The sequence below is a fragment of the Ovis aries genome, chromosome 4 (genome assembly GCF_016772045.2).
Source record: "Ovis aries strain OAR_USU_Benz2616 breed Rambouillet chromosome 4, ARS-UI_Ramb_v3.0, whole genome shotgun sequence".
Classification (NCBI taxonomy): Eukaryota; Metazoa; Chordata; class Mammalia; order Artiodactyla; family Bovidae; genus Ovis; species Ovis aries.
Window position 1 is genome coordinate 115,194,637 of NC_056057.1, and position 27,954 is coordinate 115,222,590.

The window sequence follows — 27,954 nt, forward strand, 5'->3', positions numbered from 1 at the left end:
AAGGGACTCATTGTTACCTGCGGTGGCCACAGTGCCCACCTTCTGCCTGACGCCTCAGGGCGAGGCCGGCAAGGGCGAGGTGGAAGGTCTCCCTTCTGGTCAGACACCCCCACAGGGTTCTTTCCGGAGCTCTGGCTAGCCCACCTCACCATCCCACTGCACCCTAGTCCCTGTGCTCCGGCCCCAGGGTTCTGCCAGACACCTGGGTTCCCCCTTATCACCCTCCTTCTCAGAGCGGAACCCAAGCGTCTGGCCCTCCACCCTCTGGGCCAGCGGGCGTGGAGCCGAGGTTCTGGAGCCTCCCGGCCGGGCTAGTTCCTGTCCCATTGTGTGTGTGAGGGACGGGGCGGGGCGAGGGCCCCCTCCTACTGCCCCCTCCCCTTCCTAAGGAAAAGGCCCGAGGCTCTGCTGGGAGCCACAGAGCAAACGGAGGCCGCCCGCCCACCCCAGCAACATGGGCAACCTGAAGAGTGTGGGCCAGGAGCCCGGGCCCCCCTGTGGCCTGGGGCTGGGGCTGGGTTTTGGGCTATGCGGCAAGCAGGGCCCGGCCTCCCCAGCACCTGAGCCCAGCTGGGCCCCCGCACCTGCCACCCCGCAAGCGCCAGACCACAGGTGAGGGCCACGGAGGCCGGGGCACAGGTGGTAGGGTGGGGGCGCGGCCGTCGAGGCCTACAGGCTGGGCTGGGCAGGGTTGGAGCCTGCTTCCCACTCCAGAGAGCCAGGTGGCAGATGCCAAAGGCTCTCGGTGCAGACAGATCGCCAAGGAGGCTCAGACCAGAGGCCCGAATCAGGGCCAGCAAGCAGCAGCTGAAAGCTGAGGCAAGGGTGCCAGCGTCACAGGTGTGTGTGGCTAGGGTTTTCGGGCTGCTCAGCAGCCAAGAGCTGTGTGACTCGAAACAACTTACTTAACCTCTCTGAACCTCAGTTTATATCAAATATGGACTGAGTGGTCCTTTACCACCACGGGGTTGTTCTGAGTTGCTAGTTCACAGCAAGACTTCAAACACACGGCCGTGACGATTTAACGGGAACGGAAAGGAGCTGGGGAGAGATGGGGTGAGGGACTGAAGCCATGGGGGAGAGACTGAGAGCCTCGGGAAGAACTGAGAGCACAGGGCAGCCAGGTCCCCTTTCCCCTGCTCCAGACCCCTCATCCCACTGGCCATCTACCCCAAAACTGAGCCTGCAGCCCCGGCCCCCAGCAGGGCCACCCTGCTCCCCGCACCCGCTCCAGGGCAGAGGTCCCTGGGGGAAGAAGGACCAGGTGGGGTGCCAGGCCAGGCAGGCAGCTCTGCGGGGAAGGGCTAGGGGCCAGGAGCCCTGAGCACCGGGCGCTCTAAGCCCCGAGGTCCTCCCTTCCTCCTCGAGCTGGGCCGGCGGCTCTGGGAGGAAGTGATAAGGCCCGATAGGCTTCCCCTCACACACACACTGCAGCCACTGTCAGGAGGGGCGTGAACTGGAGGGAAATCTGAGCCAGGAGTCCCCACTGAGGCTTCCTCAGGCTCATCCCCCTCCAGGCCAGCAAGGGCTCATGTCAGCCTCCGGGAAGATGTCCAGAGGAGGCTGTGGGGACCAGGACCAGCCTTGAACCAGGGCCTTGAGATCCCAGCGCCACAGCCCCCGCGGCTCCGTATCTGGCCGAGCATCCAGGGCGGGTGTGAGGTGGGCCTGGGTATAGAAGGGGCAGTTCGGCCCTTGGACGATCCTGGCATCCTCTGAGCCTCAGATCTCTCATCTGTACCCCCAGGGGAGGCAGGGGGCGATACCACCTGCCTCCTAAGGCCGTGGTGGGTGCCATGAGGAAAGGTGAGAAAGCACGTGGCAGGCAAGAAATGAGTCATGGGGCTCTTGACGCGACCAGAGAGGTCTCTGGGACACTCCCCAAGGGTCCCGTACTCTCTCTCTCTCTCTCTCTCTCTCTCTCTCTCTCTCTCTCTCTCTCTCTCGACCTAGCCCAGCTCCCAGCAGCCCCACGCTGACCCGGCCTCCGGAGGGGCCCAAGTTCCCTCGCGTGAAGAACTGGGAGCTGGGGAGCATCACCTACGACACCCTGTGCGCACAGTCCCAGCAGGTGAGGCCTGGAGCCCCGCCGCGTCCCAGGTCAGGGTCCAGAGGGCTGAGGCCCGCCGCCAGGGAGGAACTGGAGGGGCTGAGGGACGCCGGGGGCACTTTGTTCATTATCAAGCTGCCCTAACCCAGCCCAACCTCCCGGCTGTTTGCTAAAGTTTTAGCTGGGAGCCCCAGCCCCCAGCCTTCCCTGGGGTCCCAGACTCTGCCTCCAGGCCCTAGCCCCATACCCCTCAACCCGCCGCCAGCCCTGATCTGGTCCTGACCTTGGTTCTCCTCCACCGACCCAGGACGGGCCCTGCACCCCCAGACGCTGCCTCGGCTCCCTGGTGTTGCCCCGGAAACTGCAGACTCGGCCCTCCCAAGGACCTCCGCCCGCTGAGCAGCTGCTGAGCCAGGCCAGGGACTTCATCAACCAGTACTACAGCTCCATTAAGAGGTGAGACCCTCCCCTGAGCCCCTGAGCCCCTGATCCCCTCCTTGTCCTACGGCTCAGGTCCTGCTGAGACCAAGAAGTGGATGAGGCAGCTCCCATTCCCTCTCCCCATCCTGATACTACACGGGGGAGGGGGGTCCTGAGCTCAACACCCGCCAACACCACGCCCCCCTAAAAAACGCTTGCCGAGCCTGGGGGGTCCTCCCCTGCCAACGACTTCCTCCCACTCCCCTCTTCCTTCCTAGGAGCGGCTCCCAGGCTCATGAGGAGCGGCTTCAGGAGGTGGAGGCCGAGGTGGCATCCACGGGCACCTACCACCTCCGAGAGAGCGAGCTGGTGTTCGGGGCCAAGCAGGCCTGGCGCAACGCGCCCCGCTGCGTGGGCCGCATCCAGTGGGGGAAGCTGCAGGTATGGCCGGCCGGCAAGCACCCAGTGTGGGAGCCAGGAGATGCAGAAGAGAAAAAAGAGGGGTGTGACAAGCTCCCGAGGCTTCCTGGGGCAGGGGGGGTGGTCCCAGCAATCGGGAGACTCCTGCCCATTCCCCACTAGAGACTAGCATCCCGGGAGAGCCCTCTGCCCAGGAGCCAAAAGCTGGTTGTTAAGACCCACAGCAGTGCCCTGGCTGGGTGGGGAGAAATGGCCAGATGGACAGAGGTATGCACTGTGTAGGTGAGGACAGCTTAGCAGTGATCCCTGGGCCAGGGGTGGAGTTGGGGGGGTATTGTCAGAGCAACAGAATCTTCCAGAAAATGCCCTCACTTGCCCATCCTAGCCTCCTTACCCCAAACACCGTTCCCTCCCAGCACACCCCCCTGCCCCCACCCCCGCCCCCCACCGGAGCCTCTGGCCCACACCCTCCTCCACATGACTCACAGCCAGCCCGCCCACGTTACTGGGACAGCCTGACCCACGAGGGAGCTGGGTCTGTGACCTTGGCCTCCTTAGCGGTAACTGAACACCAGAGAATTTGGAAGTAAGCCACATGCCCCGTAAATCCCAAAGGAGTCCCGAATAAAATCAGAACAGTCCTGTCTGACGCTGGCACAACCCCTGAAGTTGGTTGAAGCTCCGGCTCAGCTCTGAATCCATCAGAGATTCTGTATTTGACCCACCCTTGACCCCAGGCCTGCCGCTATCACCAACACGAGTCCTCTCCTCCCTGAAGCAGGAATCAGACCTCCCAGCCTCTGGGGCTTCCACACCACCAGTTAGGATGGCTCCTCCTAGCATCAGAATGCCAGGATGGGCAGGATCCCCGGAGGCCACCTGATGCACCCATCCCCACCTCCCCATCATGTGTGCCCAAGGAGGGTCAGAAGATGGGCCGGGCTCACCCGCCTTTGCTTGAGCACCGTGAGAAACAGGGAACTCTCGACATCCACACCCCGGGTGGCCTTCCAGTCACTTGGTGGCCTTTCCCCAGTGATCAGTTTGGCAGTGACTGGGTCCCTCCTCTGTACCAGAGACCAGGTCAGCCTATAGGGATGGGGAGATACTCGCCAGCATAAGGAACAGGCCAGGCTATGCCGGGCGTGTGGGGTGTAGGACAGGAAGGATCGGTGTGGGCCCAAAGGGTCAGGGAGGCTGCCTGGAGAAAAAAGAGCCCTAGTTCACAGCTCTCGGCACCGCCAGCCTTCAAGGGCTGCGGCAAGGTCGTCAGTCCCTGCCCCACTTCCCTCCCTTCTCCTGGGGCTGCTGCTCAAGACCCGCACCTCCCTCCTGTCTCCCTGATCGGCCGGCTCAGGTGTTCGATGCCCGGGACTGCAGCTCAGCACAGGAGATGTTCACCTACATCTGCAACCACATCAAGTACGCCACCAACCGTGGCAACCTTCGGTGAGTGCCGCCCCCCGTCGGCTCGAGACCCCACCCTGCCCCAGCGTGGGCCGTGGACCCGGGCCCTGACCAGCTCTCGTCCCCGTGTCAGCTCGGCCATCACAGTGTTCCCGCAGCGCGCCCCGGGCCGCGGAGACTTCCGGATCTGGAACACCCAGCTGGTGCGCTACGCAGGCTACAGACAGCAGGACGGCTCTGTGCGTGGGGACCCGGCCAACGTGGAGATCACGGAGGTGGGCACGGGGAGAGGAGAAGGGGGGACCCACCCAACGTGGAGATCACGGAGGTGGGCACGGGGAGAGGAGAAGGGGGGACCCACCCAACGTGGAGATCACGGAGGTGGGCACGGGGAGAGGAGAAGGGGGGACCTGCCAACGTGGAGATCACGGAGGTGGGCACGAGGAGACGAGATGGGGGGACCCGTCAACGTGGAGACCTCGGAGGTGGGCACGGGGAGAGGAGAAGGGGGACCTGCCAATGTGGAGACCTCGGAGGTGGGCACGGGGAGAGGAGAAGGGGGGACCTGCCAACGTGGAGACCACGGAGGTGGGCACGGGGAGAGGAGAAGGGGGACCTGCCAATGTGGAGACCTCGGAGGTGGGCACGGGGAGAGGAGAAGGGGGACCTGCCAATGTGGAGACCTCGGAGGTGGGCACGGGGAGAGGAGAAGGGGGACCTGCCAATGTGGAGACCTCGGAGGTGGGCACGGGGAGAGGAGAAGGGAAAGCCAGCCAGTGAGGACTCTGGGAGGAGGCAGGAGGGTCCAGTGGAAGGGCGGTCAGCGTAGAGGGGAAGGGCACCACACTGAGACGAAGGAGGAAGGGCCCCTGAGGAGCCCGCAGGGCTCGGCCCCAAGACCTCTCTGGCCCCTCCCCGCAGCTCTGCATCCAGCACGGCTGGTCCCCCGGAAACGGCCGCTTCGACGTGCTGCCCCTGCTGCTCCAGGCCCCAGATGAGGCTCCAGAGCTCTTTGTTCTGCCCCCCGAGCTGGTCCTCGAAGTGCCCCTGGAGCACCCCACGTGAGCACAGAGGGGCTGGGGCAGGTGGGGCGGTGGCCGGGCGGGTATGGCTCCACAGAGGCTGATCCCACGTCCTGATACCCCCAGACTGGAGTGGTTCGCGGCCCTGGGCCTGCGCTGGTATGCCCTCCCGGCCGTGTCAAACATGCTGCTGGAAATCGGGGGTCTGGAGTTCCCTGCGGCCCCCTTCAGCGGCTGGTACATGAGCACGGAGATTGGCACGCGGAACCTGTGTGACCCTCACCGCTACAACATCCTGGAGGTGAGGACCAGTGTGGCGGGGGTTGGGGGGATGTACCGGATATCAGCAACAGGGAGAAATCTGAACACGCCAGGTCCAGCCTCCTGAGCTAGAACCAAAGGTCAGGGCAAAGGGGGTACCCACAGGCGAAGATGTAGTTATTTTTCGGGGAATGGGGGCTGGAGCTTTCATCAGTTTCTCAAAGTGTGAGTGTGCATGTGTGTCCTAAGTTGCTCAGTTATGTCTGATTGTTGCGACCCCATAGACTGTAGACCACCAGGCTCCTCTGTCCATGGGATTCTCCAGGCAAGAATACTGGAGTGGGCTGCCATTTCCTTCTCCGGGGGATCTTCCCGACCCTGGGAATGAACCCGCATTTCTTATGTCTCCTGCCTTGACAGGCAGGTTCTTTACCACTAGTGCCTCCTGGGAGGCTCTCTCAATGGGTATTTTGACTCAAAACATGTTAAAACCCATTTTAGAGATGAAAAATCAATAGGGCCAACAAGTCACTGGCGCCAGGGTCCCTTTCTGCCCTGAGGTGCCTTTGCAGGCAGGCATGTGAATCGGCCCTGTGAAGCAGGTGGGCCTCCGGATGGCCACCCGCCCACCCACCCACACTCCCTCCCCTCATGAGTTAGAGACAGAGATGTTCTCTGCCCACCCTTCCCCACCCCCATCCCAACCGATGCCGGGCACCTCTGCCCCCAGGATGTGGCTGTCTGCATGGACCTCGACACGCGGACCACCTCGTCCCTGTGGAAGGACAAGGCGGCCGTGGAGATCAACCTGGCTGTGCTGCACAGCTTTCAGGTACACGGGCCCCGATGGGCCGGGAGCGGGGCTGGAAGAGAGGGAGGCACTTAGATGGCGGGCTCTGAGCGCCTAGGCCGGTGGTCCCAGTACGGGAACCCAGCCGACTGGCGCATGCCCGGTAATTGTGGTCCCTGGGGGCCTTCCGGGCTTCACACTTTAGGGGACCCACTGGATTCTGGAAACTCTAATTCTAGGATCAATTGCATGCTGAGCATTATAATTTGAGGAAACTAGGGTTTGCCGAGTACTTCTGCGGGGTCTCGAGAGCTTCGGCTATGCTGATGTGTGGGCTGGGTCAAGGTGGGCACACAGACGTCAGAGCTCGGAGCCGCTGCTTCTGCCGCTGACTTGGCAGCAGGACCACGAGCACCCCAGGCAGGGGGGGCGCTGGCTCCGGGAGGGCCGTGCATGTAGGTGTGGGGTGAGTGGCGGAAGGGCGGCTCTGTGGGCTGGGCCTCAGCCTGGCCCCGCCCCTTCCCTCCCGCTCCCCAGCTCGCCAAGGTGACCATCGTGGACCACCACGCCGCCACAGTGTCCTTCATGAAGCACCTGGAAAACGAGCAGAAGGCCCGGGGGGGCTGCCCCGCCGACTGGGCCTGGATCGTGCCCCCCATCTCGGGCAGCCTCACGCCCGTCTTCCACCAGGAGATGGTCAATTACGTCCTGTCCCCTGCCTTCCGCTACCAGGTACCCACCCCACCCCCCACGGGCTCCTGCCCACTCCTCCAGCTCTAACGGAACAGCCTCCAGGAGCCTCCAACCTCCCTTTCTTCTCTCCTCTCCCCCCTCACTCCTGCCCCTCCTCATCCCCCTGCAGCCAGACCCCTGGAAGGGGAGCGCGGCCAAGGGCGCCGGCATCACCAGGAAGAAGACCTTTAAGGAAGTGGCCAAGTAGGTGCCTCCCCCCGCCGGGTGGGGGGCTGCCCTTCCCCCACACCCCAGGGGACCACCCCCCTCATCGGTGGTCTGGGCACACTACCCCTGCAAACCCACCGAGACCCTGCTTGCAGGGGGAGGCCCCTGGCTCTGTGTGCCTGGGACCCCCTCATCCCCTCCTCGCCCACAGCGCGGTGAAGATCTCTGCCTCACTCATGGGCACCCTGATGGCCAAGCGAGTGAAAGCAACCATCCTGTACGCCTCTGAGACCGGCCGGGCCCAGAGCTATGCTCAGCAGCTGGGGAGGCTCTTCCGGAAGGCCTTTGACCCCCGGGTAGGGCTGAGCCCAGCGGGCAAGGGTCTGAAAAGAAGTGGTGGGGGGTGGGGGGGGGCGTCCTGGCCCTATCCTCATTCACATGCTGGAGGACGGGAAAGGATCATAGTCAGGGCCCACGAGGAGCCCAGGACCCTCAGGGACGCAGGGATCAGGTGAGGGCCTGAGTCTCGCCCTCCCACGAGGACGAGAGTGAAACAGACCAGGGCAGCGGGCCTGGGTCCCCAGGACATGCGTCTTCTCCCTGCCTGCAGGTCCTGTGCATGGACGAGTATGACGTGGTGTCCCTGGAGCACGAGGCGCTGGTGCTGGTGGTGACCAGCACCTTTGGGAATGGCGATCCCCCGGAGAATGGAGAGGTGAGGCCTGCCAGGGAAGGGGGCACCTGGCAAGAAGGGAGACTCAAAACCGAGTGTGGCTGGGCAGCACCCGGAGTCCAAGTCACTGCCACTATCAGAGCAAGCTTTCCGCACTTGGGAGGCACTTCCTGACTGCTCAGGCACTGACAGAGGGGAAAGACGGCAGCCAAAGTGAGATCTCAGCTTTCTGTCTTTTCTTCCTTTCTTAACAAAAGGAAAGACCACTGCTCCGATGCCAACAGAAATTAGGCAACCTCACTTTCTGAACAGATCTTGACAGAAACCAACTAGAGTTGAGTCCGATACCTGACTGTTAACCCTTACCTTCCCTGCTTCCCGGTCGCGGCAGCCCCTAGCTGCATTCCTTTCTGGAGCTCTTGTCTGCTTCTGCTTTTAGATGTCTTCTTAGCACTTACACCGCAAGCCCCCTAGAGCAGGATGCCCACAGAGGGCTTCTCCCCGACCACGCTGCCCCTTCAGTCCTGCGTGCGACCTCCCTTCTAAAGAAAAACACACTCACCAGCTGTTTCTAGGATGAGAGTCGTGTTTGCATCCGTGGGACCCACGATCCTTTTGAGACAGAGAACATTCCCAGCACTTAGAAAGGCCCCAAGTCAATCTGCTTCCCAGTCTCCCCACCAGAGGCGACCCCCGTCCTGATTCCTGTCACCTGCATTAGAAGGTCACGGACAGGGGCACGCGGTGTCTGGCTTCTTTCACCCACCCTACTTTGGAGGCTCATCTCGCTGTTGGACAATTCAGTGGTTCATTCCTGTCCACCTCGGGGGTGTGAACAGTTTATTTCTCTGCTCCCCTGCTGACGGACACCTGGGCTGTTTTCCAGCGCTTGGCTATTGTGGATGAAGCTGTTATGAACAGTTTTGTACAAGGCTTTTGTGGCCTTATGTTTTCATTTCTCTTGGATAAATACCTAGGAGTGGAACTGTTGGGTAGACGTATGTCTAACTTTGAAACTGCCCAATGGCCAAACCAATTTGAACTGCACCCTTAAATTCCGTGCATGTCAATGTATGTACATATTCCTTTTTAAATGGAGGAAACCTAGGAATTTACCCCCAGAAAATGGCATATATTTACTAACGACATGAACAAGAATATTAATAGCAGCACTCCTCCTGGTATCCCCGCACTGGAAACAATTCAAATGACTCTCAGTCATAGATGGGAAAAATACATCGTGGTCTTTTCAAACGCGATGCATCAATGAGGGTGAACAAATTACAGCCATACACAATGAAACGGATGAATCTCAAACATCACGTGTGAGTGGGAAAGAAGCCCGACACGGAGAATCGGACCATCAGACTCACTTTGCACCAAGTTTAGAAACAGGGAGGACACATCTCTGGTGTTTTAATCAGGAGAGCCAGTGGTGACCCCAGGGCGGGAGGTGGGGGCCTGGGCTCGGGTTACCCGAAGGTGACTTCTAGGACGCTAGTGATGTTTCTTGATGCGATGCTGACGACACAGGTAGGTTGAGTTTGTGAAAAGCTATAAAGCTGGGCATTTTATAACATGGGTGCTTTTCTGTGGGTACATTATACTTCAAGAAAATGTTCAGAAAGTAAAGTAGTGCATGCTAATTGCGGTGAACTTGTAGGCCCACCACCTAAAGGCATCTGCAGTGAATCCCGGGATGTTATGGCCTTGCCGCGGTTTGTTTTTTCCTGTGCAAAGGTTGGCATGTGTAGTTCTAAGCTGTTTCCGTGGCAGCACGTGATAACGGCTCAGCTTTCTAGAAGGTGTTACGCCGCTAGTGATCAGGATGACGCAGGGAGACTGAGAGCTGTTTCCACCTATCAAATTGGCTGAAACATTACGGAGTGGTCACCTCCAGTGTGGACAGGATCCTGGAGGACAATTTGATGACTCGTTTTCAAATCGTGGCTCAGAAAGTCCACCTCCAAGGACTACCCTCCTGAAATATACAAAGGAGGAAGCAAGCACATATGAGTGTTTGAGCATTGTTCGTAGACCATCCAGATGTCCCTGTCAGAGGGAGGTCTCATACATAACGGGACCTACACATGATGGGATGCTGTGTTGTCATTTAAAAGACTGAGGTCAGTGTTGGTGTGTGGACATGAAGGACACCCATGATAGGTTATTGGCAAAAAGCAGGTAACCATAATATGATCCCATTTTCACTTAAATGGAAAACTAGGGACTTCCCTGGCAGTCCAGTGGTTAGGACATGGTGCCTTCACCTTGCGGGACCCTAGGTTCAACCCCTGGTCGAGGAAATAAGACCCCACAAACTGCGTGGCATGGCCAAATAAATAAACTATAAACACAGACATATATTAAGCACAATGAAAAAGGGGCTAGAAAGTGTAACGCTGTCTGTGGTACATCTGCTCTGACGGATGAGACTGGAGGGAAGGGAAGGGTAGGGTTTCTATTTTATTACTTGACACACTTCCGTAATGTTTTGCAAAAGCCCATACCTCTTTTTGTGAAATGTTCAAAACAAAAATTAAAATCGTAACTAATGATAACAGGGACCACTCCAGTGCAGTATGAGCTTCTGTACAGTCTGAAATAAAACAAAACTAATCACCACGCTAACACTTGCCCTCACCAGAGTTTTGCAGCTGCCCTGATGGAGATGTCGGGGCCCTACAACAGCTCCCCGAGGCCGGAACAGCACAAGTGAGTGGGGGTGGGGGTGGGGGGTAGGGGAGAAGGAGGGGGAAGGGGAGGGGAAGCGGGGAGAAAGGGAGGCATTTGGAGACACAAAAGGAAAGGGGGTCTAGAGTCCCCTCTCTGGGCCGCAAGTCAGCCTCCCAACAAGCTGGAGGACAGCTGAGCACAGGCCTAAGCCCCACCCACCACAGCCTCAGGACACCCTCTTCCTTGTGACATACCCACTTTCAGTCCCGGGGATTCTGAGGGGCCCGTCTCCTGCAGAGAGAGGAGAGGAGGCGGGGCCTAGGGCTCAGGGACCCCTGGACACAGACCCTCAGCCACGAAACCAAGCCACCCCGCCCCCAGCACCACAGAGACAGAGCCCCTGAAGCTGCCCGCAGGCGCTGTTTGGGCCCTGACGGTCTCCTCCCCTGTGGCACCCTTGTCCCCTGGCCTCCTGCAGGAGTTACAAGATCCGCTTCAACAGTGTCTCCTGCTCCGACCCGCTGGTGTCCTCCTGGCGGCGGAAGAGAAAGGAGTCCAGCAACACAGACAGCGCAGGAGCCCTGGGGACCCTCAGGTCCGGGGGCCTCAGCGAGGAGGGCTCTGCCGGGGGGTGGGGGCGGCGAGCTGCCTGGGCACCAGGGGCGAGGATGAAGGGACCTGCCCTGATGGCTCCCGGTACCCCAGGTTCTGTGTGTTTGGACTGGGCTCCCGGGCGTATCCCCACTTCTGCGCCTTCGCGCGTGCGGTGGACACCCGGCTGGAAGAGCTGGGAGGGGAGCGGCTGCTGCAGCTGGGCCAGGGCGACGAGCTCTGCGGCCAGGAGGAGGCCTTCCGTGGCTGGGCAAAGGCGGCCTTCCAGGTGAGCTCCCCAACTCCCGCCACCCCTTCAACTCCAATGCTGACTCCTTCCATCCACCTCCAGACCTGCCACACGGAGGAGGCCGGGGCCTCACCGACACCCTGACTCTTTGGGTTCTCTGGCCCCTTCCGGCTCCTCCAAAATCCACCTTTATATTTTGCCCCACTGCACAGCCAGCCCTTCTGGCTGAGTCCTGAGTAGTAGTGATGGACGACATGGCCCTGAAGCAGCAGCAGCGAGGGCCCCAGCAGGCAGGCGGCCGCCTCGGGCAGGCACAGAGGCACAGGTCGCTCCTTCTCCCGGATGGGTGCAGGGGAGAGGGTGCAGGGCAGGATGAAGGAAAAAGGGAAGACAGAGGCAAGGGCTGAAGCTGTGAAACTACAGGAAGTCAGGGGCCAGACAGGCTTGGGGTGGTACCTGAGCCAGAGGGGGTTCCTGGGCTAGGGGAGAACAAGGTGGGACTTTCTCAGTCTGGGCTTCCTCCAGAATAGCCCTGCCTGGTCTGGGGACCACTCCTGGAGCTGAGGGGGGCTCCTTCTCCCAGTCCTAACACGGCTCAGGACACTGCTGGCCCCGCCAGGGTTCCCAAGGTTGAGCTCAGCAGGCCTGGACTGATGGCTAAGGAGGAGGGCTCCCCAGGAGGAGGGGTGGGGAGGGCCAGCCAGCACAGATGGAGGTTTTGCTGGGGAGGAGAGTGTTAGTCGCTCAGTCGTGTCTGACTCTTTGCAACCCCATGGACTGGAGCCCACCAGCCTCCTCTGTCCATGGGTTTCCCAGGCAAGAATTCAAGAGTGGGTAGCCACTCCCTTCTCCAGGGGATCTTCCTGACCCGGGGATGGAACCCGGGTCTCCTGCATTGCAGACGGATTCTTTACCATCTGAGCCAGCAGGGAAGCCCTTGCTGGGGAAAAGAGGGAATGGAAAACAGGAGTAAAGAATTCAGACAAAGGGAAGCGACAGGAAGCTGGGAGCGTGAGGAGAGAAGCAGGGAGCAGGCATGAGGCTGGCGGACAGCGCTTGGAAATGCAGGGCTGACGGGAGGAGCATCCAGACTGAAGCAGGAAGGCTCTGAGCTGACCAGGGTGGGAGCAGAGGGGGGTAGGAAGGAAGGGAGGGGGCCAAGGAAGGAAGGAAGAGATATAAGACTTTACACACACAAAAGAAAGATTAACAGGACTGGCGATGCGGGTGGGAGGGGAGGCGGCAGCCAATCCTGGATGAGCTGTAGGTTTCACACTAAGGGGCCAGCTAAGTGGTTTGCCAGGCTTGCGCCTGAGCAGAAACAAATAGGATACATACCCTCCCAGGGGTCCTGCCCCAGGCCCCGCCCCCCTTCTGTGCCCACTCCAGGAGCACTTCAGGGCTTTACCTAAGCTTCTCATTTCATCTTCAGCAGACTCTAAGCAGGTGTGTAAAGCCTGGGAACTGGAGACTCGCAAGCTGCTAGTTTAGGAATGCCTGGGCTTCCCCGGTGGCTCAGACGGTAAAGCGGCTGCCTACAAAGAGGGAGATCTGGGTTCAATCCCTGGGTCAGGAAGATCCCCTGGAGAAGGAAATGGCCACACTCCAGTATCCTTGCCTGGAGAGTCCAATGGCAGGAGGAGCCTGGGAGGAGCCTGGTAGGCTCCAGTCCACGGGGTCGCAAAGGGTCAGACACGACTGAGCAACTTCACTTTCTTTCACTTTCAGTCTAGGAATCAGACTGTGACCTCAGGTCTGAACACACAGACGCCTTCGCTGAGGGCTACTTACTGTGTGCAAGGAGTTCTGTGCCTCTTGCACCATGAGATTAACACTCACCAGGTTAACTACTGAGTGGGTGTGACACAAATACGTGCAAAAGAGTAGCCAGCACAGCGGCACCAAGTGGGCTGAAGGAAAAGTTTCCGTCAGCCTCTGTTTCGGGGAGGTGGCAAGGATCCAGCGGGCCCTTGATCAGCCTCTCTGAGCTCCCTGCTGCTCGGGCCTCCCTGGCAGCCGGGGATCCTCAACACTCACCTCCTCACCCCCAGGCCTCCTGCGAGACGTTCTGCGTCGGGGAGGAGGCCAAGGCCGCCGCCCAGGACATCTTCAGCCCCAAACGGAGCTGGAAACGCCAGAGGTACCGGCTGAGCACCCAGGCCGAGGGCCTCCAGCTGCTGCCAGGTGGGGCCCGACGTCACCCCAACCCTGCCGGCCCTCTGGGCTCCAGGGGGCCCAGGACCCACTACTCGGGGGCCAGGCCTGAGTCCCTGGCTTGGGTTCAGTCCCGTCTCCTCACCTCCCCACCCCCTCGCCCCTCAGGCCTGATCCACGTGCACAGACGGAAGATGTTTCAGGCCACAGTCCTCTCAGTGGAAAACCTGCAAAGCAGCAAGTCCACGTGAGGAGGGCCACTCCCCCCGCCCACCCTCCCACCCCCGCTTCCCCAGACCCCAGCACCCACCTCCTCGCCCACAGCCCTCCTGTAACTTTCCCTTCTCCCCATCCCAGCCGGGCCACCATCCTGGTGCGCCTGGACACTGCAGGCCAGGAGGGGCTGCAGTACCAGCCAGGGGACCACATAGGCATCTGCCCGCCCAACCGGCCGGGCCTCGTGGAGGCGCTGCTGAGCCGCGTGGAGGACCCACCGCCGCCCACCGAGTCTGTGGCTGTGGAGCAGCTGGAGAAGGGCAGCCCAGGTGAGGGGCCGTCTAGGGGGCGGGGGTGGGGGGCCAGCGAGGGCCGCTCCATCCCTCTGGCCCCAGGGTCCCCTCAGGGTCAGGACCCGATGGAAGGCTGCTGCGGCCCCCACTCGCAGCCACCATGCTACCTCCATGGATTGCGGCTCCCTTCTCAGAACCCACCCCCAGAGCCCCCACAAAAGGCCACCCCTCCCTCTGGGCCCGTCCCCATCCCCAGCCGTCTAGCCTGCTCTGTAGCTGGCACCAGGTCTGCCCTCCACTGTCCCTGGGCCTGGAGTTACAATAAGATGAGCGGGGGAGTGGCAGGGGCCCAGACCAAGCCAATCCAGCAGGGGCCCCGAACACACACACACACACACACACACACACACACAACCAGACCAAGCCAATCCAGCAGGGGCCCCGAACACACACACACACACACACACACACGTGCACACACACACAACTGGACCAAGCCAATCCAGCAGGGGCCCTCAAACACACACACACACGACCAGACCAAGCCAATCCAGCAGGGGCCCCGAACACACACACACACACACACACAACCAGACCAACCCAATCCAGCAGGGGCCCCGAACACACACACACACACACACACATGCACACAACCAGACCAAGCCAACCCAGCAGGGGCCCCGAACACACACACACACATGCACACAACCAGACCAAGCCAACCCAGCAGGGGCCCCGAACACACACACACACATGCACACAACCAGACCAACCCAATCCAGCAGGGGCCCTCGAATAGACACACAGGGACTACCCAGACAGGCCCACCACCACTGTCCAAGGGCCAGCCGTCCAATGACACCATAAGGTGTGGTCAGTCCCCACATCCTCCCCCAAGAAGCAGCCATCGCCCCGGACAAGGCGGGCCCAGGGTGGCTCCATTCTCTGAGCGTCCCCTCATGCCCCGTACCCCACCCCCAGGCGGCCCTCCTCCCAGCTGGGTGCGGGACCCGCGGCTGCCCCCGTGCACGCTGCGCCAGGCTCTCACCTTCTTCCTGGACATCACCTCCCCGCCCAGCCCCCGGCTTCTCCGACTGCTCAGCACCCTGGCTGAAGAACCCAGCGAACAGCAGGAGCTCGAGACCCTCAGTCAGGTCGGGAGCCCCTACACCTACCCCAATCCCTGCCTCCGGTGGGGCAGCAAGGGCCCATGAGACAGGATGAGCTGCAGGGAGGGGGACCTCCAGCGGAAGTCCTGGAGGTCTAAGACCCCCCACCAACTCTGGTGTTCCTATTCATCTCTAAATTCTCTGGCCTTAAAGAGGCACACGGAAGGTGCTGGAGAAATGTTTGTGGCCCCAGCTAAGGAGCGAGAAGCCCCCCAGCCAGGAGGCTCAGCTCAGGAGGGGTCAAGAAGGGAGGTCGACAGGAGGCAGGAGCCGAGCTCACTGCCACCCCCCGCCCCGCCAGGACCCCCGGCGCTACGAGGAGTGGAAGTGGTTCCGCTGCCCCACGCTGCTGGAGGTGCTGGAGCAGTTCCCGTCCGTGGCACTGCCCGCCCCACTGCTCCTCACCCAGCTGCCCCTGCTGCAGCCCCGGTACTACTCCGTCAGCTCGGCCCCCAGCGCCCACCCCGGAGAGGTCCACCTCACGGTGGCTGTGCTGGCGTACAGGACCCAAGGTGAGGCGGGGGACAGGGGGGATGGGGCCGGGACCCCGCAGTGACCCCCGGGGCAGGGTGGGGGGGAGTGTGGGTCCCTCACCAGGGGCCCTCTCCCTCCTCCCCACCCCCTAGATGGGCTGGGCCCCCTACACTACGGGGTCTGCTCCACGTGGCTGAGCCAACTCAAGACTGGAGACCCAGTGCCCTGCTTCATCAGGGGGTGAGTGAGCACTGCAGGGGTGGCGGGGGCACGCAGGAGGGGCACAGGGAGGAGGGGGTCTGTCCAAGCCAGGATGGACACAGCGCCACGCAGATGGCCGAGGACATATGGACGGGCTGGCTATAGTGGGGAGGGGGGGACCAGGGGGGGGGGGGGAGGGGAGAAGCCTTGGTGGAGCATGTGAGTGGGAGCAGGCAGGCCCCGCCTAACCCAGCCAGGATGGGGCAACCCGTTAAGCCACTCACTTCACAACTCTGGCTTAGCTTCAGGCCTCTCACTGATTTGAACTTCAGGTCCTACCTTGAAGCTGCAGCTCCCAGGAACGGGCTGGGATCCCACCCCAGCAGGCCCTGTCCCTTTTAGAAGGTGTACTGTGTCCCTCCCTACATCCATGGGGTCCCTCGGATGTTGGCAGGCAGGTACCTGGGAACTGTGCTCCACCAGCCTTTAGTCCAGGGAAAACTAGTTAGCTCACCATAGTGTCACTGAGGACTCAAGGGAAAGGGAAGGATCTCAGGACACCCTTCCCTCCCTGCTGCATCCAGAAGTCTTGCCCCATCCAGCACCCAGGAGCTGGAGGCCTAAGGTGGCACAAGCAAGAGTTCCCAGGATGCACCAGCCAGGCCCAGTGACCCAAACCCATCCAGCAGGCCAAATTACAGATAAACTGCCCATCTAGTGAACACAAACCAAAGGCCGATATTGAGGCTGTGGTTTCAAATACACTCAGTGAGCCCATTATGAACCAAAAGGCTGTCTGCCCTTCCCTTCCCCGTGCTTTCTATATCTCCTAAACTGAGACATCAAAACGTTCTTCAGTTCAAACCTGAGCTTTACTTCCTTTGACGGAACCTCCAGAAACCACAGGTCCAGAGAGTCTCTGCCAACACGGAGAGTTCTTTTCCTAAGCATACCATGCTCGCTGTAAGCTAGACACAAGCAGGTTACGTTCTCCTCTCCACCCTGCCGAGGTTGTTAAGAGTGGGGGGGTCTGGGGAGACAAAGGGGGCCTGACGGAGGGTGTCTTGGCCAGGGCTCCCTCTTTCCGGCTGCCGCCTGACCCCTACGTGCCCTGCATCCTCGTGGGCCCCGGCACTGGCATCGCCCCCTTCCGGGGATTTTGGCAGGAGCGGCTGCACGACATTGAGAGCAAAGGTGAGGCCAGGGCCCAAGGGAGTGACCGGAAGGCAAGAGGGAGTCACACAATTTAGGGGGACCAAGGGGCAGGGCGCTGAAAGGCAAGAAACAGGACTCCAAAGGTGAAGTTTATTAGACCGGGGAGTGGGGGGACCCCCTAGAGACAAGAGCAGTGCCCCATTGGTCTGGCTTCCTGGTGCCTAGCACAAAGTAGCATTGGATTGAATTAAGGACAAAGGGAACCTGGAAGCCTAGAGAAGACAGGGCTGGGACTCAAAAGACGGAAATGCCCCAGGTGGACTCTGGACTGTGTCAGAGGTCAATGAAGTGTGTCTGAGATCCCAGGAAGCTGAAGGGTGTTCAGATTGGGTACAGGGTGCCCAGGGAAACTGGCCGATCAAAAGAAAGGGGGCTTGTGACTAAGAGGAAGGCGCAGAGTACAGAAGCTGAAGGTGTGGGAGAACGTGGGGTCTGAGTAGGGAGAGCTGGTTGTCTCAGGGCTGCAGGGTTACATGGTCCCAAGGGCATGGATTCTGAGTCAGGAGGCCCTGCTGTAGCACAGTGTCACCACTGGCCATCCCGCCAGAGGGAAGTCACCACCTCCTGTGACCTTGGGCTTCTCTGTGAAAACATCTAGCCCTCTCCTAGAGGCCAAAGAGTGGAGAGTGGTGGCTTCTGCAGGAAAAGGTGGGCGGTCGGCCAGAGTAAGGGAAGCCAGTGGGAGGTGTCCCCGGAGCTGGGTTCCCCAGGAGGGGTTGAGGGCGCTCTCAAGCCACAGTGATGCCCGCAGGGCTGCAGCCCGCCCCCATGACCCTGGTGTTCGGCTGCCGGTGCTCCCAACTCGACCATCTCTACCGCGACGAGGTGCAGGACGCCCAGGAGCGCGGGGTGTTTGGCCGCGTCCTCACCGCCTTCTCCCGGGAACCTGACAGCCCCAAGGTGCGGGACCCTGAGGGTGCTGGGGTAACCCGAAGCTAAGTACGCAGGAAGAATCGCCGTGTGCTCCAGCTGGGCTCTGAGACCCAGGCCGGCCCGGCCCACTCCGATCAGCTCGTTGGGCCCCCTTTGGGTTCCGGTCACCCTCACCCAAGCCCCGCCCCCGGCTCCGCTCCGTCTCTCCAGACCCCAGCCCCGCGCACCTGGGCCCCGGCTGGCACCCAGGGTATCTCTTCGCGCCCAGGACCCGCCCGGCCCCCTCGCTCCCCAGGGGCCTGCCCTTTGCTCCGCGGGCCCCGCCGGGGTCCGCCCCTAACCCCGCCTCCCCTTCAGACCTACGTACAGGACATCCTGAGAACCGAGCTGGCTGCCGAGGTGCACCGCGTGCTGTGCCTCGAGCGGGGCCACATGTTTGTCTGCGGCGACGTCACTATGGCAACCAGCGTCCTGCAGACGGTGCAGCGCATCTTGGCGACAGAGGGCGGCATGGAGCTGGACGAGGCGGGCGACGTCATCGGCGTGCTGCGGGTGCGGAGGCAGGGGGCGTGGCCTGGGCCGGCGGGGCCAGACCCGGACGGGGGCGGGGCCAGACGGGGGCGGGGCCGACCTCCGCTCCACACTTCCACCGGGGTTTTGATCTTCCGCCCTCTTTCCCTCCCAGGATCAGCAACGCTATCACGAGGACATTTTTGGCCTCACGCTGCGCACCCAGGAAGTGACAAGCCGCATACGTACCCAGAGCTTTTCCCTGCAGGAGCGGCATCTGCGGGGCGCGGTGCCCTGGGCCTTCGACCCGCCAGGCCCAGACACCCCCGGCCCCTGAGACCCCTCTTGCCTCCCACTGCAGTTCCCGAAGAGAGGGGCTGTCATTCCACTATGGCTCTGCCGCTGTCCTGTCGGCCTTACTGGGACCGGCCACCTCTCCCTCCCCTCCCAAGGTGACTTCCCACCGTCTGTCCAGAGTCTATGGAGACTGTTCGGATTCCCTGTACTATCTCATCCTCTCATCTCTAGGTCTGTTTCCCCACCCTAAGTCTATCTGGAAGACCCCTCCCAGCAGCAGTATTCCAGAGCCTACAGTCAGCCCTTTGGTGTTTAGGTGAATTTTAGATTCCCCTCGCCTCTCTCCGGAAGTATCTTATCTTGAAACCTGATCTCTAAATCATTCAAATATTTATTATTGAAGATTTAACCATAAGAGAGACTGGACCAGAAGTTAGGAGACCTACTAAGATACCTAAGCCAGCGCTGTCAATTACAGTTACAGAATAATGACAAGCTTTGTCTTTTAACTTGTGTGCAAGGTGTTGGGGTGGTAACTCTTGGACAGAGGAGTCCTGTCCCACAGGCTCCTCTCTGACTCCTGCCCTGGAGAAGCCTGGTTTCCAGCCAAGAGCAGGCAGTTCTCCAGTGTGGCTTCCCTAAACTTGACTAGAAGCAGGGACAGCCCTGGCTGCCAGGCGTGGGGAGTCCAGGACTAAGGTCACAAAGATGAGCAGCACAGCCGTGAGCAAACTTCACTGCTGGTTCCCCACAGCACGAGGAGCCATGGCCACTTTCTCAGATGTCACACCGCCGTGAACTCCAAACACATCAGGCCCCTCTGGTCTTTCATGCTCACAGTCCCCATGCCCTTCCACCAGTCCCATAGGAACCTAAGGGCCAGATGAACCTGAGCACCTACTGCCTTTCAGGTCCCGTCCCTCATCGCTTCCTGATGTGTAGCTTAGCCTCTACCTTGGCCCTGCCCACGGGCATGAGGTCACTTGGTAACTTCTCTCCAGGCTACCACTCCAGGACCAACGGTCGTCCCTTAGCCCCTCCACGTGGGGACTGTCTCCAAGACGTGTTTCCTGAGGCCTCGGGCAGCTCCTCTCCTACCATTCCTCTGTGCTCTGGGCGAGTTCATCAATGACACCCAAGTCCTGCCCAACTAAAGCATCTGTGGACGGGTCTTGAAAGAGGGCTCAGGATGCCTTTCCACTCCGCCTCGCCCGATCTCCTATGACTGGAGAAGCCAGGGAGCCTGGGGGAGGAAAAGCTCTTGGCAGGCGTCCAGGGGCTCAGGCTCCAGAGATGACCACCCCCGTCACCCCAAATTCCCACCACTCTTCCCACCCCTCCAAGTCTGACACCACTCAATATCCTACTCATTCCTCCACCCCCGTGAGGCAATACTGACCCCCAAGGAGCCCACTCAGTCAGTGCTAGTAGCCTGGCCAGGCTCCTTCTGGGTGTCTGTGGGCTCCTGGAACCCTCCAGGAAACAAACTCTGGGTCCTCTGGGCTCTCCACTGCTGTCTGGGGCTGGAGGCGGGACTGGAGCCTGGTGAGAAAGGCCATGAGTTGGGCAATGCCATGATGGCCGCAGCTCCCCAGCGTCTGTCCCCTGCACACCCTGACTGCCTCACCATCACTGGACCAGCACGGCTTTTCCTCATCTGGAGAGAGGGTCTGTGGGGGGCTGGGCCAGGGCCGGGACAGCGGGGAGGCTGAGGCCTCGCCCCACAGTTCCTGCTGCTGCTGCTGCTGTTGATGGAGCTAAGTGGAAGGGAGAAGATGAGAGGCCTCTGTCCTGTCCTGGTGTGAGGCCCAGCCCCAGGCCAGGTGCAGAGGCTGTCGACACTCCTCCTCCAGGTCCTGTTGAGTAACTCCTTACACTCCAGCCCCCTCCACACTCTCCCCTTTGTTCAGCTGCCTCCTCCCTCCCCTTCTCTTTTTGGCACCCCCTCTGCTCACCTGGTGCAGGTAGATGGCGTGGAGACTCATCTCAGCAGATGCAAGCTCTGGGAGCTGGGCCAGCTTCTGGCCCCCAGTGCCTCCCGGGGACATACAGCTAGAACAGAGGGCACAGTTGATCATGAAGACACGCACATTCCCCCAGGGAGAGCCTGACTTCAACTCCCCTTCCACATCACCTCCAACTCCAGTGCCCCTTCTCCTGGAGGATCAGCCCCACCCCTGGCTCCCAGCATCTCAGGCCCCTACCCCTCACCTTGAGTCCTGGGTAATTCGGGAAAGGGAAGCCAGGAGGCTGGCTGTGGCTGCGGCTGGGCAGGGGGCTGTGGGGCTGAGGTCTTGAGGCGGCCGGAGGGGCTGCACCAAGAGGTTGGCCAGGAAGGCCTCCGGCTGGGAGAGAGAGGAGAGAGGGTCAGAAGAGAGGACAGAGAGGAGGGAGGAGGTCTGGGAAGGCAAGAGAGCAGACGGCACCAGCGAGCAGGTTAATAAAGGGGTGAGGCAGAGGGTGGTGGGGACTGGCTCCGACTCACCAGAGGGGAGGGAGAGTCACTGAGGATCCCGGGGGCAGGGGGGCTGCGCACTGAACTGGCGCCCCAGGCGGCTGCATCTTGCTGCACCCGGCCTCGCAGATGCCCCAGGAACTTGGAGCTGTGGCCTGGGGGGCGCCATTGTGGGTGAACCAGGGAGAACCTCATCAAGGAGAGCTCCGTCTTCCCGTCCTCGGCGCGCTGAGACAGTGAGGCCTCGGTCTGTCCCTCGGAGAGCCACTGAAAGGAACGATGGCCCTTCACATGCTGCCAGGATCAGGCAGCGCAGCTTGCGGGATCTCAGATCCCTGACCAGGGATTGAACCAGGGGCCCTGGCGGTGAAAGCACTAAAGCCTGACCACTAGGCCACCAGGAAACTCCAGCCAACTCCACTTGGAGAGCTGAGCTGGGGGCCTCATGGGGTAGGCAGGACAGGAAACACTAGCCCCAGGGTGAAAGGATGGAGGCCACAAGGGGACGAGTTCAAGATCAGCCAAAAAAAAAACACAGCCGGAGGGCAGGACCCGGGTCCAGACCCAGTGCTAGCATATGATGTGGGCTCAGTGTTTTGCCGGCCTGTGCACACTGGCTACCACAACTGGCCCAATGGCCTTGGTCAGGAAACCCATCTGTGCCCCAGCCCCATCCCCTGACCACGCCGTTTCTCTCCAGGGGTCTGCGCTCCCATTTACTGGTGTGTGACGGTGCTGGGCACCCTCTTAGGGCTCTCCACCTGTCATCTCACGTGATCCTCCTAAGAGCCCCAAGCACTGGCTAGTCATTGCCCGCATTTGAGAAATGAGGGCTCAGGAAAGCGAAGTGGGGAGCTCGAGGTTGCAGGTGCCAAGCAGTGAAGGTGGGGGTGGAACCCAGTTCTGCTTCCAGTGAGGCAAGCCAATGCCTACCCAACCTACCTACCCCACACCTCCGGGGACAGGCTCTCACCTGAGGGTGGCCGTGCCGCTTCACGTCCATAAGGGCAAAGGAGCAGATGTCGCCGACCCCAGCCACATCCACAGTGAAGTGCCGAAAGAAGTCGATAATCTCCAAGGCTCGGGGCCGAAACCAGAAGATCAGAAACAAGGGGGTGAGGACAGGGGACAGGAGCTCCTCCACCAGGGAGACCTGGAGAAAGCAGCCCCGAGGCCGAGAAGGGCTTGCTGAGGGCAACCGGACTCGCCCCGTAGGCTACCTCCAACCCCTCGGGGGGCCCTCCCCTAGACCCCGGCGGGCAGCCAAAAGCCCCCGCAGCGCTGCTTCCGGCCTGACCCTCACCGCTCGGTATTGCAACAGCCGCGCCATCTGCCTGTAAGAGCTGGTCCTGCCGGCAGGGCCGGTCTCCTCGGGGAGATAGTGCATGTGAGCCAAGGCCGCTTGCAGCAGGAGCTGCGGCGAACGGCCTTGGCCTTGCTCATCCGGAATGAAAGACCTAGAGGGCGGGATCGGGGTGGGGAAAGAAGGGGGCCTGCGGTTCAGAGGGTGTGCGGGGGGTTGGGGGAGAAGGAGGGGTGCGCGGAGGCTCCGACCCAGGACCGAGTAAAAGGGCCCCCTCCCGGCCCTCTGCCATCGCACCTGGCCACGGTGGCCGCGATCCCGAGGGCGGTCATGGCGGTGAGCACGTGCTCCACGGCGAGCACGTCCTCGTCGTACACGGTAAGCACTAGCAGTGCGGCCAAGGGCGCGCCAGCGAAGAAGACCAGCTGGCGGGCCAGCAGCGCCAGCAGGGGCGCGGGGGGAGCGGCGGCGCGCAGGAAGGCGGCAGCCGGGCGGTAGGCGCGGGCCAGGCGCGCGCGCAGCTCGTGCGGCAGCTCGTTGAAGTGGCGGAGCTGCAGGCGGGCCAGGCGGGACCAACGGCGCATCCCCAGCGCGCCAGGCTCGCGCCGCAGCAGCTCGGCGTGGCTGTAGAAGGCGTGCAGCACCTGCCAGGCCAGCACCAGCGGGCTCAGCGCCAGGTTTGCGGCCGCCAGCAGTAGCACCGTGCGCCGCCAGCGCGCGGCCAGGGCGGCCCGCCGGTCGCCGCGCTTGTAGGCGTCGGGCAGCTCCCAGCCGCCGCGGAAGAGCGAGAAGGGCCCGCGGAAGAGGAGCAGGTCGACGTTGAGCGCCAGGCCGCGGCTGAGGAAGGCCGCGCCGCCGCCCCAGGGCAGCGCGGCGCGGGCGGGCAGCAGCCCCTTGTTGGCCAGCGCCACCTGGTAGTTGGTGTAGCGCAGGAGGCGGTGGTGGACGTCCAGCTCTGTCAGCGGCCTCGGCTGCACGCACAGACCCCCGCTCCTCTGCAGCGCCAGCAGGCGGGACTGCACCTCTGCCCAGGGCACCGAGCTGAGCTCCTCCTGCGGAGAGCCGACGGCTGAAGCCAGCGCCCCCGACCCATCTCCATCGCGATGCCCACCCTCCGCGTGCCAGAGCGGCATCCCGGCGTGCCCTCCCCGCCGGCCTCACCCGGGGCCCTCCCGCCGGAAACCCACCGCCTTTCACAGCCGCGCCTTGGCCCTCCTCTCTTTGCCACCCACAAGGGGCACCTCATCCTCGGTCTGAAGCGCCCTCCCCAGGCCCTTGCCCCTCCTGGGCCAGGAGTCACGTGCTCCCCAGGGACCCCACCCCCACCCCATAAACTAAACTCCATAGGTATATGAGCTCGGCCCCTTCCAAGCAGATCTTCCAGACGCGCTCCTTCTAGACACGTCCCCATCCTGGCAGCCCTACAGGCACAAGGCACACCACAGCTGCAGGTAACAGGGCGATCACTCTCCTTCCTAGGGTGCCAGCCAGCCAGCCGGGCGCAGAAGCCGCACAAGCTTTTACCTCGGCATGCTTGGAGACCCCACCCCGATCCCCTCCATCAGATTAATCTTCCTAAGACAGTGGCCACATCCCCATCTGGGGTGGGGGAAGGCCGTCAGACCTCACTTGCTGCTCCACTGCAACTCATTTTAGCCCAGTTTCACCCAGCTTCCCCAGCCCAGCTTAGTCACATCCCTCCAGGCCAGCCTCTCCAGTCCACCCCAGGGTCTCCCCTACCTCTGAAAGGAAGCAGGGAAGAGCAGAAAGAAGGGAGGAAAAAGAGAAGGGGTCAGGCGCCTTCCTGGAGGAGCGGTGGTCCAGCTCCCGACCTTCCCTGCGTCCGTCCCCAGCCCTCTGCTGTGGCTCGGGCTCCCCTACTCAAGGGGGCTTTCGGAGGACCTCTCCGCTTTGCTGCACTGGAGGGCAGGGTTCTGGACTTCTGAGGGGAGCAAGGGAAGTTGACGGCCGAAGGTAGCCTTTGTGCTGCGCCTTAGAGAATAAGTGCAGAGGCAGACGGAGCTGAGACCAAGAGGAGGAGGAGAGAGCGAAGCGTGCAGTGAAGGGGCCCACAAAGCAGCTTCCTGCAAAGAGAAGCCAGAAAGGGGGGTGGGCTCCCCTGACGGGCCTGAACACTCAGTGGCAAGCTGGTAGGTCAGTCTCCTCATCGCTGCCTGAGATGCTCACTGCTCTCCCCCGACCCCTTTCCTTCATGGGGCCTGGAACGCCTTCTCACCTCCTATCCTTCCCAGCCAGGTCTCAGTTCTTCCTGCTCTGTAAAACCAGAGGACCACCCCTTTAAATCCCCATCGTCTGGACCACAAGTACGTGGCTGTACATATCTTCCATAACCATCTGCATCAACTAAGCGCCACAACAGTAAGGACCTCGGGTTCTAACGGGTAGTACTCCACTTCCTAGCGTTATCTGGGCTTAAGCCTAGGTAGGTGTGTCACAAAGGTCTGTCCTCTTTCCAGTGGCTCCTCCTGTTTGCACAGCCCGCCACTCCTCCCCATCCTCGGCCCCCCACCCCCCCGACATGGCACCCCTCCACAGACACGCTCATCCAACTCACCGGGGGGATGTGCAGGGCCTCCCTGTAAAACACCTGGATGTCCCAGTAGCTGAAGAGGTTGCAGACTGAGCGAAGCAGCTGGAACAGCCAGAAGGCAGCAGCCAGGATCAGCAGGAAGACCAGGAGGGGGCTGGAGCAGATCCTGTGTGAGGCGAGACAGATAGCAGAAACAAAGCAGGGGCCGCACAGCAAGGAAGACCAGTCTTGGGGAGCGATGGAGGTCAAGGAGAGGGGGCCCTGCCAGACCAGAGATTCTCAGAGTGTGGGTCCTAGAGGTCCCCCGACTCTTGTGTCTGCAAGGTCAAAAGTTTTCAGCTAAAACTCAGGTTTTCTGCCATTTTCATTCTCATTCTCCCAAGAGTATCCAGTGGACTTTTCCAGAGTCTACGTGACATCACGTTCACAGACGGGATGTATGTTCCTACATTCATAGATTTTAAAGCTGTTCTTGGCTTTGACATCCAACAAGGTAAATGCAGATAGGATGCTCAGAACAAAAGCCCCTGGGAGTTGGTTCTCAACAAACATTAAGTGTATTAAAGGTGTATTCTCCACCAACATTAAGCGGATTAAAGGTGTACTCAAACCAAAACCTTGGAGAATGGATGATCTAGACCAAGGAACAAAAGGAGGGGAGGCTTTTGTGTTGGTCTCCCCCAGCCCCTGCCCCCGCCGGCTTTCACTTACCGCTGGGCACACTGGGAGGAGGGTAGGACGGCGTCCGACAAGGTCACTTTGCTGTGGAGTGGCCCAGGTCGTGTTCGGTTACTCGGTTGGTTGGCAAAGAGAACATTATAATCCACGCAACGAAGGAGGAAGGTTGTGAAGGTGACGATGAAAATGAATTGTCTGGGACGAGAGGAAGAGCAGTGCTCAAGCCTGAGGGCTGAGTGGGCTCCTGCCCCAGCCCCCAGGCCCACTGAGTTGGTGTGCCCCTCTTGCTGGGCCCCTGGGCACATCTCACCCCAGCTGGAAGACATCCTCCAGCAGGATACAGGTAAAGCCATTCCTCTGGTGGTAGCTGTAGATGTGGCCGCAAGTCAAGAAGTCAGCCTGAAGCCTGATGGGCTTTTCCTGAGGATGCCTCCCGATCCCCCCCAAGTCCCCAGCCCACGGCACCCGTCCCCCTGCCTGCTGTGCCCCTTCTGCCACGCTGCGCACAGAAAGGATATCTTGGTGAAGAAGCTGTCCAGGTTCTGGATGTGGTGCCAGGAGCCTGGGCACAGAAGGGAGAGCGTTGGGGTGTGGCACTCACCTGACTCCATGCCCTCAAGCTGCTGCCAGAGGCCCAGCCCGGGGCAGGGCGGGAGGGGGGGAAGGGGGGGCAACCCTAGAGGCTCCAGGGCCTCCCCAGCCCCACACCCACCCACCCACTCACTTCGGAGCCCTTCTGGCACGTGAAGCAGGGGCTGCTGCTCCTCCCCATGGAGGGGTGAATCTTGGGACCCCTCAGGGTCACCGTCCTCCAGCCGCTCGTAATCCTGCTCGGGTATCAGAGGGCCTATCCGCAGCCCAGGAGAGTCCTGGGGGCATCGGCGTGGGGGAGGGGGAGTCCCCGAGGCCGGGGGAGGGGCAGAGTGGGAACCCCAGAGAGGGGGAGCAGAGACGGGTGTCATCGAGGGCTGGGGCTGCGCTGGGGGAGTGGCTGGGGTTGGGGGAGCACTGTGGCAAGGCTGAGAAGCCCCTGGGCCCTGCACCGCTGGGCAGGGGAGCCCCGAGGCTGAAGGAGGAGCTGAGGAAGGGGCCCTTCTTGTGGGAGGGACAGGGGAGAGAGAGAAGAAGGAGACCCTCCCCGCCCCAGGTCCCCGACAGGGAGGAGGAGGAAGAGGAGGCAGTGGCGTGGGGAGGAGGGGCACAGATCCAGGCCCCAGGTCTCCCCACCGCCCCAACCGCCCCCTGGTCCCCCCCCAGCCCATTTGCCTCACCATCAGGCCAGCGGCTTCTCCTGAAAGCTCAGAAGGATGGGAGCTGCTGCCGTCTCCACAGAGGGCTGCGTTGCTGAGAGGGGACTTTGACAACTAGGACGAGTGACAACAACAGCTCGTGACTCAGTAGGGGCGGGCCTCAGGCGTCCCAACTCGCAGGCACCAGCCCGACCACTCGCACCCCTTCCAGGGCAACCTGTGGCCAAACCTCTTAGGGCTCCACCTCCACACCTGGCTGGGCAGGAGCTGCAGAGGACGGAAGGAGATCCCCACAGTCCCACCTTCAGACCTCCAGGGGATTTAAAGGTGAGGCTAGAGAGCAGCAGCCAAAGCAAAGGCGAAAAGAACCCTATTGAAGATGCTAGAGCCATGGGGCCAGGACAATACTGTACATCTTTGGTTTCTTAAAACCTAATCTCAAAACAAAACAAAACTTCTCTCTCCTCCCTACATACATACACACAGAGTGATCAACAGAGAAACACTTTGAAACCAAAAAGAAAAGAAAAGCGTGTGCATGTTTTGTTGTTATGACGGTACTAAAGAAGGGAAAAGGGGAGACTGACTTGGCAGTTGGGTCGGAAGAAACAGAACAGGAGAGAAATGAAGAGAGGAGAGGGAGTTCTTTTGGATATGAGATGGTTCTTGGAGCTTTTACAGTAGGAAAGCGCGGTTCTTGAAGCTCCATTATGTTCACTGATTCATCCTCTTGAAACCCTCTCCAAGTTCTGATCCAGTTTCGGGGGCCCCCTTGAGAAGCATCAGGGCTGACCCAGCAGAGGGCAGCTGAAGGTCTGGAATTTGCAAGGGCAGGTAATTTGGGTGCCCTGTGAC

The 27,954-nt window shown here is 61.1% G+C and overlaps 2 protein-coding genes and 1 long non-coding RNA gene across 4 annotated transcripts; 1 reads left to right on the forward strand and 2 right to left on the reverse strand.

The window, feature by feature from the left end:
* The first annotated feature begins 390 nt into the window (after nucleotides 1-390).
* On the forward strand, nucleotides 391-19,357 carry NOS3 (nitric oxide synthase 3). 2 transcript variants are annotated; one of them, XM_027969002.2, is made up of 26 exons: nucleotides 391-612; nucleotides 1,954-2,071; nucleotides 2,358-2,506; nucleotides 2,749-2,911; nucleotides 4,248-4,339; nucleotides 4,431-4,572; nucleotides 5,219-5,358; nucleotides 5,446-5,620; nucleotides 6,311-6,412; nucleotides 6,908-7,102; nucleotides 7,233-7,306; nucleotides 7,482-7,626; nucleotides 7,881-7,985; nucleotides 10,591-10,658; nucleotides 11,098-11,214; nucleotides 11,325-11,499; nucleotides 13,512-13,644; nucleotides 13,783-13,861; nucleotides 13,972-14,159; nucleotides 15,105-15,277; nucleotides 15,594-15,804; nucleotides 15,919-16,006; nucleotides 17,040-17,161; nucleotides 17,934-18,082; nucleotides 18,413-18,607; nucleotides 18,741-19,357. In XM_027969002.2, exons 1-26 carry the CDS (start codon nucleotides 455-457, stop codon nucleotides 18,900-18,902), a joined length of 3,618 nt encoding a protein of 1,205 aa, XP_027824803.1. In that variant the 5' UTR covers nucleotides 391-454; the 3' UTR covers nucleotides 18,903-19,357. The 2 variants fall into 2 exon arrangements, with proteins under 2 accessions (XP_027824803.1, XP_042105197.1); XM_042249263.2 differs by lacking the exons at nucleotides 391-612; nucleotides 1,954-2,071; nucleotides 2,358-2,506; nucleotides 2,749-2,911 and adding an exon at nucleotides 3,544-3,973.
* LOC105609336 (uncharacterized) lies at nucleotides 9,165-13,865 on the reverse strand. The gene is made up of 5 exons (XR_001040154.4): nucleotides 13,760-13,865; nucleotides 12,869-12,995; nucleotides 10,874-10,910; nucleotides 10,454-10,542; nucleotides 9,165-9,924 (listed from the first exon to the last, which is right to left on the reverse strand). It is a non-coding gene; the product is annotated as an uncharacterized LOC105609336 (long non-coding RNA).
* On the reverse strand, nucleotides 19,236-27,776 carry ATG9B (autophagy related 9B). Its single transcript, XM_027969004.3, has 14 exons — nucleotides 26,574-27,776; nucleotides 26,368-26,411; nucleotides 26,160-26,224; nucleotides 25,883-26,044; nucleotides 25,196-25,337; nucleotides 22,918-23,672; nucleotides 22,621-22,774; nucleotides 22,291-22,470; nucleotides 21,348-21,584; nucleotides 21,074-21,207; nucleotides 20,818-20,914; nucleotides 20,490-20,619; nucleotides 20,262-20,404; nucleotides 19,236-20,105 (listed from the first exon to the last, which is right to left on the reverse strand). The coding sequence occupies exons 1-13, from the start codon at nucleotides 27,121-27,123 to the stop codon at nucleotides 20,277-20,279; spliced, it is 2,778 nt and encodes a 925-aa protein (XP_027824805.1). The 5' UTR covers nucleotides 27,124-27,776; the 3' UTR covers nucleotides 19,236-20,105; nucleotides 20,262-20,276.
* Nucleotides 27,777-27,954: the final 178 nt, after the last annotated feature.

Coding starts and splice junctions, on each gene's coding strand:
- ATG9B (XM_027969004.3), bottom strand. CDS start 27,123: ATGGTGAGGCAAATGGGCTGGGGGGGGACCAGGGGGCGGTTGGGGCGG. Junction 22,775..22,917: donor ATCGCGGCCACCGTGGCCAG/GTGCGATGGCAG, acceptor CCCGCCCTCTAG/GTCTTTCATTCCGGATGAGC. Junction 20,915..21,073: donor CGAATTACCCAGGACTCAAG/GTGAGGGGTAGG, acceptor CCTCTGTTCTAG/CTGTATGTCCCCGGGAGGCA.
- NOS3 (XM_027969002.2), top strand. CDS start 455: ATGGGCAACCTGAAGAGTGTGGGCCAGGAGCCCGGGCCCCCCTGTGGC. Junction 2,072..2,357: donor TGTGCGCACAGTCCCAGCAG/GTGAGGCCTGGA, acceptor CCACCGACCCAG/GACGGGCCCTGCACCCCCAG. Junction 4,573..5,218: donor CCAACGTGGAGATCACGGAG/GTGGGCACGGGG, acceptor CCCTCCCCGCAG/CTCTGCATCCAGCACGGCTG.